The sequence below is a fragment of the Glycine max genome, chromosome 1 (genome assembly GCF_000004515.6).
Source record: "Glycine max cultivar Williams 82 chromosome 1, Glycine_max_v4.0, whole genome shotgun sequence".
In the NCBI taxonomy this organism is placed as follows: Eukaryota; Viridiplantae; Streptophyta; class Magnoliopsida; order Fabales; family Fabaceae; genus Glycine; species Glycine max.
This window is the reverse complement of record NC_016088.4, coordinates 2,676,423-2,687,123: the sequence shown is the minus strand read 5'-3', so window position 1 is coordinate 2,687,123 and position 10,701 is coordinate 2,676,423. Positions and strand designations below refer to the sequence as shown.

Sequence of the window (10,701 nt, the reverse complement as noted above, 5' to 3'; positions counted from 1 at the left end):
TTTATTATAAATTATCTTGTTTAAAAACCTCTCCTGTATCTTGTTTAAAAATCTCTCATGTCCCATGAAAATGATATTTAATCTCAAATTTTTGTATTTATTATAAATTATCCTTGAAGTTGTTAACTTTTAGTTTTGAGGTTTATGTATTTAGTATATGTTTTAATAAGATTTTTTAAAATTTAATTCTACTTAAAAATCCATTGTTAATTTGAAAGTAAAGATTTATATTTGGAAACTTTATTTTCTAAATAGTTTTGACAAAAAAAATGTCTGGATATTTTAATATTAGTTTTTAAAAAGTATTATCGTCATTCAATTTGAAAAGTATTGTCTTTTATATTTATAATTATTATTTGAGAAATATTGTAATATTAAACTAGAAAAAAATTGATATAATATGCAATTGACTTTGTTGTAAGAAAATCCAACTCGAAATTTGAGAAGAATTTGAACTGATCGAGTGGTAAGGTTTTATAACCAATAAGCTTTTATGATTTCTTGATCTTTTGGGAGAAGAAATATGAATATCCAACTCCAAATCTTAATACTCCAAAAAAATTTATACTTGACAGATCGATGTCTACAAATACTTTCCTTGTCTATATATAGACCCAAAGCTCCTCGCCCTAATATTTTTCAAACAGAAGACCATAAGCGGCATTTTCTCTTAATTAACCCATGTTTGGAGATTATGAGAAACATATAATCCGTTTTATCTAAGCTCCCTCAAAAAGATAGAAAACACATATAATTATTTTTCTAAAGTTTCAAAATGCACTGTTGCACTCTATTTTTTATTTTTTATTTTGGTAGTGAGGGAAAAAAAGAATATTTGGGAGATTTCCAAAGAATATTTAAGGAAAAATCATTATCTTTTACTCCAAACCTTTCATATTATTTGTCTTTAAACTAATAACCCATACTTCTTCGGGAAAACATTAATTACATAAATTATGATAAAATAATTTTATTTAACAAAGGTACACATTTTTTTAAGAAACAAGCAAACATATTTAAAAGATTAGAATATAATTATAAATTGATGTAAATATTTAGTTGAGATGATACTAATAAATGAGGTGTATGTAACGAAAAAAAATATATTTTGAAACTGTAAATTATAAAACACAAAATAACATGTGAAACAAAGGGGGTTACTCTTTTTTTTTTTTCTTTCGAGAACATAATATTTGAAGTAATTTAACCACAATATCTTTTGACAAATAGAGGAACTCTTTAAGTCGTAACTCCTCTGGATGACTGCATCTGCAACCAGATCTTTCAAATGCTAATAAATTTCAGCCACTTCGTTCTCGAATTCAATACTAGATATCGTAACACACTTGCTTTTCTTGTTTCCCAATCAAAATCAAAATCACAAGGACCTCCACATAACCCCTTCTTCATTGTGAAAATGACCAAGTCCCAGCTAACTAATTCATTCTCCAGTAAATTCCACAACCTCAGCTTTACTGTTGTATATTGTGGTCCTAAACCCTATTTATTTCAATTATGTCATTTTAATCAAGTCAAAACACTTCATCAATGTGATTCAATTACATAATAGCCACTACTGTGCATCCAATTAAAATTTTGTCTTCTTTCTCGTTGAAGATTTAGAGACCCATCAACTACTATTGTAAATTAATGTCATCTTTATTCCCCTTTGATCAAAGTTTCTGAGACAACTTGGCCCATACGTATAGAAGTAGCACATCACGAAGGTGGTAGAATATTTAATTCTCTGCGATTCTGAATGGAAACTTACACAATATGGTAGTAACAGGAACTTCATTCTTCTGGTATTTTTCTTGTTTTTCTGCTAGTACCAAAGTAGTATATGTAGCCAAAAAATCTACTTGGTGTTTTGTCGTGTAACCAAAAATCCTCACCCTGGCTGTGCTATAACCTTTTCGATGAATGAGCAGCTTCAGTGCTACACTTTTTCCAAGAAGAAACTCCAATGCTCTACTAGAGTTTTTCTTTTGTTTTTGTTTTGATTTAAATCATAATACAACAACAAAGCGCAACAAAGACTAAGAAAAAAAGGACAATACCAACCAGGCATTATTGAAACCAGACCAATATACAAAAGGAAGAATATACAGATCCATACAAAGCAGAAAAAAGGTACTGTGCAAACAGACTAACTTTTCTAGTTTCAAGGTCAACCCAGAAGCCATCATCATCCAGCAAAACAACACAAGAACCCCTTTTCATCAACTTTTCACTCCTCAGAGTAGAAAAACAAAAAGAAAGCATAAAGTAGTGAAAAGGACAAAGGCGTGCTTAACCAAAACCAATGATAGACATGAAAATTTCAAGATTACCCGACATACCAATACTAAAATATATTGCCTTCAAATTATATATCCATACATAATAGAAGCCAGCCAGAGGCATACCGCATACTACATAGTAATTAAGCTCGAACAAACTAAGCTGGTTAAACCTAGTAACAACATAACCCTAAAGATTAATTAGTTTCTAATTGAAAGATAACACCAACATTGAGATGAGGCAGATTCAACCACCTCACTACATGTACAACTAGCATTGAGAACTTGGGATACAGACACTGGAGTTGACAACAACATTGGCTTTGACACACTAATTATTTAAGTATTTTGCATTCTGATTGCAAAAGCATTAAGAAGCTCATGGTACTGAAAAACATCTTCAACAACACAGTTCTCTGCATGATTCATCATGATTTGTTCATTCCCCAGAGCCATAGCCTGCACACTACTAAACCCATTAAAGGCGTCGAATTGCTGCATGGGAAAACCTTGATGATCGGAAGAAAAAACACCTAAACTGTCGTTCTTCAGAAACCCCTTCTTCGTGACATCATCATAGCATTCTTGCGCGGTGGAAACAAGCGTTGATTCAGAAACAAGCGGAGGGAGAAGAAGCGACTCCTCCTGAGGGTTGCGAAAAGTCTCCATTTTTGGCAGACTCTCGCATTTATTAGGCTTCGTTTTGGGCAAGAACTTGTTAACTATCTCTTCCAACAACCCCGAATCCGAAGACTCTCGAGAGAAAAACCCAGAACCATCACCATCATCACCTTTTTCAGAAAAATTAGTTCCACAGTGAGTGTTCATCTTAACAGATGAAGAGCCTCCACAAGAATTGTTCACCGAATAACAAGGAACAAGAGAAGAAGAAGAAGAAGAAACACCAGGTAAAGACGAAAAAGTAGAAGCACCCTTGCTGTAAAACTGATCGTGAAAGTTATGAGTAGTGGAAGAAGAAAGCAAAGAAGGGTTAGAGTGAACGAGGTCGCGAAAGAGAAGCATGTTGAGAGCAGAAGAAGAAGAGTTTCGCGGAGCTAAAAAGTCAACGGCGTGAGGCTGGTCAAAGCAGGTGGTGGAACCGGTTATGTGGCGGTTACCGTGGTGGTGATTGAAGACTGAGTGTTTGTGAAAGTTGTTGCTGTTGTTGAAGTTAGGTAAGAAGTGTTCGGTGGTGGCGGAAGAAGGTTGCGGAGAAGTTGGGTAGACGAAGTTGGTGCGAGCCTTGAGGCCGCGCATGGCTCTGGCGGCGCAGTCGTAGGCGCAGGCGGCTTCCTCGGCCGTGTCGAAGGTTCCCAGCCACCGCCGCTCCTTCGACTGAGGGTCCCTTATCTCCGCCGCGTAACGCCCCCACGGCCTGCGCCTCACGCCGCGGTACCTCATCGCTCCGCCGCCGTCTTCTCTTAAGGCCCTCTTGTTCACGGCGGAGGAACGCTTCGGGTTATCAGCGACGACTCCTCCGTCAGCTTTCGGGTCGGGTCCGAGAATCGGAGCTACCCCGTTTAGACGTCGCATTGCTTCCTCCATGTTATTATAAAATAGAAAACCAAAAATACTAAAAAGAGTAACAGTAGAGATACTTTGAAATGGGAGAAAAGAGGGATTTTGGTTTTGTTCTGATCTTGTCTTGAATTTGGTGCGTTTTGGTCTTATTTATAGAGAGCCTTGTGTGAGGGCCACACGGCTGCTTTGGCTAAGCTTCTCTAAATGCATTTTTAGAAAGAAAGAAATAAATTTAAGTTAATTATTAGTTAATTTATAAATATTTTTTCTTTTTTTTAAAAAATAAACTATATCAGAAAGTTCGTACAAATTGATTAATAGAGAATTCATTTTAATTTATAGTAAATTTATTTTATTATTTTTGTCTCTTAACCGCTTTGAAAGAGCTTATATTAGATGTAATTTTTTTTGTTTTTATTTTTTTTTCGGTTTTCTTGGTGGGATATTGGAAAAGTGATTGAATTAATATGCATGTCTAACACAAGAATGGATATGGTATAAGAGAAGAAAGACAAAAATAATGGGACAAATCTATAAATTTAACCGACTTCTTATTCCTATTTCTTTTCTCTGGATTAGTACTCAAGTTATTACTACTATTGTTGGGCCATGCTATTGACTGCTTTTAAAAAAATAGTGATTAAATAAAATATTTATTGAATTAGGATATGCTTTTATAATTAACTATTTTTAGTTACTTAAGTATGTGTATTAAATAATATTTACTTTCATTCCTTTAATCAGTTTGCTTCTAAAAATTATCATTATTTAATAATAAGCAACATTATTTATAAGAGTAACTAGCTAGTACTACATTATTATGATTTTACAAGTTTATAACATTATTGCTTGCCTTTTGTTTTTTATCACTTGATTAACTTATCACATACTAGGACTCCTCTCTCCTTTTTTATTATCTCTTTTTTTATTGTATAAATATTTATACAATAAAACTATGTAAATACAATTTGTCAACTTATAAGGACGTGCTATGATCCAAACTTTAATGCATTGCTTATGGTTCTTTAATTTGTTGATAGTATAATACACCCACTCATCTCAAGACTTTGAGATTATTTAAGGGATATAGATCGAACTGGAGCACTATGCGTTTGATAGTTAGCAATACTTATTACAAGTTCTTTAAAAAAAACATAGTTTATACTCTTTTTTTTTTTTTTTTGCTGAGTAAAGACTTTAAGTGCTACCAATTACATTTTTTTAAAAAAAGAAAAAAGAAAAACTCCTCGGTCAAGATATTCAAGTCATACACATATAGAGTCAAATGTTAGTAATACATTATTTAGAATAATTTATTACTATTATTATTTAAAAGTTGAACGTTTGTCTCTTTTTTTCCTGTCATTATTTTTATTAGTTTGAAGGTAATGTCTAGTTAATAGAGTACAGTAAATTACTGGAAGACTTTGGAGGAACCCTGCATAATGTGCATGCATGACAGGATGATAATTTCTTCTTTGTCTGTCCTTGATCGCATTATACAGTGTTCTATGAAGCAGGCATGGATATATAGCTTTCTTAGATATCTTACTTTTCAAAAGAACATTACTAACCTTTATGCCCAATGAACTTTTGGCATCTGTATTTTAATAACTAGGCATAGTGTTGCCGGACCACTATATCGTCCTACAATCGAAGACTTTTAAAGGCCACTATTGTCCAACCCCTCTTGTGTGGCATTCTTTTCCTCGTTGAATCAAGATATATATATATATATATATATATATATATACTGTTACCTCAAAAAAAGATATATACCCTGTTGAATCCTCATACAAACATATAATCGAAATTAATAAACATATCGTATTAATATATTTTTAACGAGTGATTCAATTAAATTAATTATTTGTTAATACTGATTCCGTATCCTGAGGGCGGCGAGCTCTGATGTAGCGATAAAGTTATGCCTTGGTGACTTGTTGGTCATGGGTTCGAATCCAAAAACAGCCTCTTTGCATATCTAAGGGTAAGGTTGCGTACAATATCCCTCCCCCATACCTTCGCATAGCGAAAAGTCTCTGGGCAACGGGGTACGAAAATTATAATTATTTACTCATTCCGTATCCTATTATTTACTATCATTTAAGTTAATGTATATTTTTTAAATTAAAAATAATTACACAAATAAATGCATTCAATTAATTGAAAAAATTATATATAATCTCAAAGGATGAGTCAAATATGTAGCAAGGTAAGGTGTTGTATGCATCAAAAGATAAGGTGTTGTATGATGAAGATCCAAGTTTTCATTTGTTTTTTTTTTAATCTTTGAGGTGAAGTAAATATAAGTTTTTTATAAGTGTTCTTTAAATTAAGAGGAAGTTTTTCTTGATTTGTATTGGGATATCATCTTCTCTCCTAAAACTTTTCAACACCAAAAGAAATTGACAAAATTATTCAAATTAAATAGTTAGAATGTATAAAAAAATTATTTTAAGAATTTAAGCGAAATACCAATAAATGAAGACATATATTTTATAAATATCTTAAATTTTTAAAAGAAACTACTATTATTACTCCTTTTTTCTATAAATTGTTTAAATATCTCAATCTCAATTTTTATTTTATGGAAGTGGCCACTGGATAGGTGGTGACTTGTGCCAGCTAATAAGCACACTGCAGTCCAGTAATAGTTATTGCCTTCGGCTATTCCCAAGACTGTGAGAAATGATACAATTCTGGGACGATGGGGGAATAAATCGCATTGCCTTTTTGGGTCGTGTAAACGTTATGATTGGAGATTTTAATGAAACTGGAGCAGTAAGCAAGCAGTTATAGTTTCAGGTTCTTCACGTTATTTTCCTTCCCACTTCTCCATGAAAATGTTCAGACATTTCTAGTAGTATTACTTAAAGAATAAAATCAAATAAAATAAATCAAATACTATACGCCATCCAACTAAATTTTCAAGCACGAAGGTGATAACTGATAAACCTGTTTTTCAGCTAGCTATAAGTCGCTTTTATTTAATAGAAAAATTATTATGGGAATTGAAGTTGGAGGTGAAGGGTTAGGATTTCGATTATCATTCTGAATGATTACACTGGCGCGCTCAGAAGTTGTCTTCCCACCTTGGTTTATTTACTTGAAAAATGTTCATAAGTATTTTAAGAATATTAGTTAAAAAAAATTAAAATTAAAATATTTTTATTAAAATATAAAAGATTGTGTTATTTATAATATTTTTACATTCTTTTATGATTTATGTAATGAATAATATTTTTTAATTTTCTTAACTAGTATTCTTTAATATTGATTCTAAGTTTTCACTTATTTTGGCTGTTGGGTAAGGTTGGTTATGTAAGTGTCGATACATATTTGTGAGAAATTGCTTATTGATCTTGAGTTACTTATGTTGTGGTTGGAAAACCAGAAATTTAAAATCACATGGACTTGTCTGATACACGGGGGTTTAAAGATTAGGTCCTGTTGGTAGCTAGAAACTGACATAAACATTGGTTGAACGTACCATTCGACTCAGGCCAATTGGACAAAGGAAAGGTACAAGGCAAGCCAGAGAGAGGGCTCTACCCACCCCTCACTCAATTTTTGCCTAAATTTGTTCAACTTGCTAAACCTTTACTTTACAACTGATTTTTGTTTTCCAAATTAGTGCCTTTACCCAATTCCCAGTTAACCATGAATTACAGAAGTACTCAGTTTTAAAACACATTATCTTGTTTCACATTATCCGTGTACTAATCCATCATCTGTTGAAAAAATGTGTCATTGGAGTACATAGAGTATAATTTTAAAAAATAAATGATAATTTGATTATATATATTTTTAATATAAAATAATTTATATTATCATTCAATTACAAATCATTATTGTATGTTTTTTAAGATAATAATTATATAAAAAAATTCATGTACAGTGATTTATAATTTAATGATAGCATGAAAAAATCTTTACATCTTTGGTGCATATACTTCATTTAAGGAGTATTGTTTAATGTTTTAGATTTTACTTAATAATTTTTATATTAAGTTTTTATAAGATACGGTTAAAATCGAATTAAGTTTTTATAAGAAATTTTTTTGACATATGACAATTTTTTATTATAATAAATCTATGCAATGCAACTATAATTAATGATAAATAATATTATAAGGTCCACCTATACTATAAGATCCAACTATAATGACTTATAATAGATCTAGCCTAAAAACCATTTGAGCTAAAGGTTTAAAAGTAAGACAATTTGATGATGTTTAAAAGATTTTATTAAAGAGGAAGAAATATGATATTTTGATTTATATGTTTTAAGTGAAATAGGATTTAAATAATTTAATATGTATAATTTATAGAATTTTAAGAAGAAAATCAAAAGTTTGGTTATATAAATTAATTTTTTTTTGACAAAATAATTTGAATATAATAATTGGAAAAGGTAAAGTATTAGTTTCAATAAAAAAAATTAAGCTCTTTAAGAATAGTGAAAATATAATTAAATTTCTTAAACATAAGACTTAATTGCATATTTAGCTCTTTAAGCATCGTAATCGTACTACTTTGACCCTTCAAAGTCTTATTGCACCAAGTCTCTCGAGTTTGTTTTTTTTTTCTATGACCAAGTATTTCATCCAATATTTAAATTATTAATTTTATTAAAATGGAACGACTATCTTTTTGTTATCACAAAAATAATAATTTGCCTAAAGCATTTTTAACACAACAATTTAGTTAACATAGTCAGACCGCATTTTTAGATCATTTAATTCAAATGTTGTGTTTTGTAATTGATATACGTTGAAGTAACTGACCTGATTGTAATTGGAAAAGAATTTACGGGATTCAATTAGCACAACTTAAACATATATAAGAAATAAAAATCATAAAATCATAGTACTTAGTAATATTATTTTCGAAATTGACTGCAAATTGGTAACGTAAAGTATCAATTCGCAAAGGTTTCATGATTTAGAAGCTGGTTGCATCTTAAGGAATTGTCATGCATCTATTTTAGCTCTTCAAAACTCTTTTATTCAGTTCACACCCAATCAAGTTTCTTATGGTTTGGTTAGGACATCTAGATTCTTGTCAACAAACTTTTGATTTTAGTCCTACATGTATTGAATCTCTTATGTATCTTGAAATAGTATAAATCTTTTTATTCTAAAAAAAATAACTAAAAATGTAATAAAACCGAAGTATAAAGAAATTTCATGATGTTGCAAAACAATATAGTAATTGTGGGTGCTTGGTTGGTGAGGCACTGAAGGGCTAGTAGAATATATAATCTCGGTTTGTGCCTAGGATTGTAAAAACATATCATATCAGTTGTAGTAATCAATTCTGCTAATAATAGATTCAAATTCATTTGTCATCTTTCGTGGACGTCCTTATCTTCACAAACTATAATCTGTACAAAAAAAAAACTATAAAATGACGAAGGACCATTTAATATATAGGCGCACAAGGTTGTTGTTGTTGTATAATTGTAGTTTGGCATGACATGCATGATTCTGGATTTCGAAACTAGGTCTGCGTATATCCTTCCCTATTGCAAACCACAACCATGCATTGTTATCTTCCTCCCTTTATTACTACACTTTTCACCTAAATTCTTTCTCTCCGACGAAGGGAAGTTAAGAAGCCTCTGCCACCGAAGAAGCCCTACCATATAATCATGTAAATAATGATCCTAATAGTCTAATACGGGTGCTTATAACATGCACGATTTGTAATTGATTGAGCCGGATTTGTGTTTTAAAAACTTGGCGTCTTTTCTGGTTGATTTCAAACTGCATGTCGGATGTAGGTGCAATCTAACTAGATGTATTTATTTTTTTTTGTTAACCCTTCAATTTATCAAAGAAAAGAAGTCTTGACTAAAGTTCAAACGAGAAGTAAATAAAATTTAATTAAGAGTTATTTTTTCAAACGATTGAAATATTGAACTTTGGTAATATTAAACTATTCTTAGTTTTAATACATTAATAATTTGTGTTCGATCACTTGATTACGTAGATACATTAATATGTTTAGTTATAATTATTTTTTAATAAATTAATGATAAATTATATACCTTAAATACGGGCGGAACTACGTGCATATGCACAGGGGCAGCCACCCCTATAATTCTGAAAAATGTTTTAGCATATGCTTAGCATAGTTCTAACATCATTAGTTATTAGTTATATATCCCGATAAAAGAAAAAGAGAAAATTGAGTAAAGTATCTTTATCTTTGTCTATTATATATTAGGAAGAGAAACTGTTATACATTTTGTTTATCATTTAGCTATTATATTATGTTCATACTTTGTCTATTATATATTTCACTAATAAAAATTATATAATAGAATAATATTATATTATTTAGCTTTTTAGCTTGTCATTCTTAAATATTATGTTATTCTTATTTTAAAATTGTTTCCTTTGGACTTTTTAATTGTTATTTTATCTTTGTTTGTTAGATTATTTTTCAATATATTTTTATGTTTGTGTTTGAAAAAAATCTAAAGTTGAACTTCTTAACGCAGCTTTAAGTTCTAATATAATTTTAAATTCTTCAATGTTGATTAGATATGCAATTTCGTTGTAAAATATTATCCAATGGATTTTAAAAGATTCACTTAAGATTCAATTATAACATTATGATCGAGCTTGATGTTTTAAAGTATTCTAATCAATTTCAAGATATTTCAACTACTTCTGAATTATGCAAAGTATTTCATCTTCAGGAAAATCAATATTTTATCATTTGATTGATAGAGTAATTTGTCTTATTTTAACTCTTCCAATTTTAATCACTTCTACAAAACCTTTTTTTAGACACAAAGCTTGTGAAAACAAGACTTCGCAATAAAGTATAAAATGATTTTTTTTGCAGATAATTTGGCTATATATATTGAAAAGAATATTATAAA

General features: G+C 30.4%; 1 protein-coding gene across 1 annotated transcript; it reads right to left on the bottom strand.

Annotated features, from left to right (window-relative positions):
* Positions 1 to 2,338: 2,338 nt before the first annotated feature.
* Positions 2,339 to 3,916, bottom strand: LOC102669715 (ethylene-responsive transcription factor ESR2). Its single transcript, XM_006572959.3, has one exon. It carries the CDS (start codon positions 3,825 to 3,827, stop codon positions 2,622 to 2,624), a length of 1,206 nt encoding a protein of 401 aa, XP_006573022.1. The 5' UTR covers positions 3,828 to 3,916; the 3' UTR covers positions 2,339 to 2,621.
* Between the last annotated feature and the right edge of the window lie 6,785 nt (positions 3,917 to 10,701).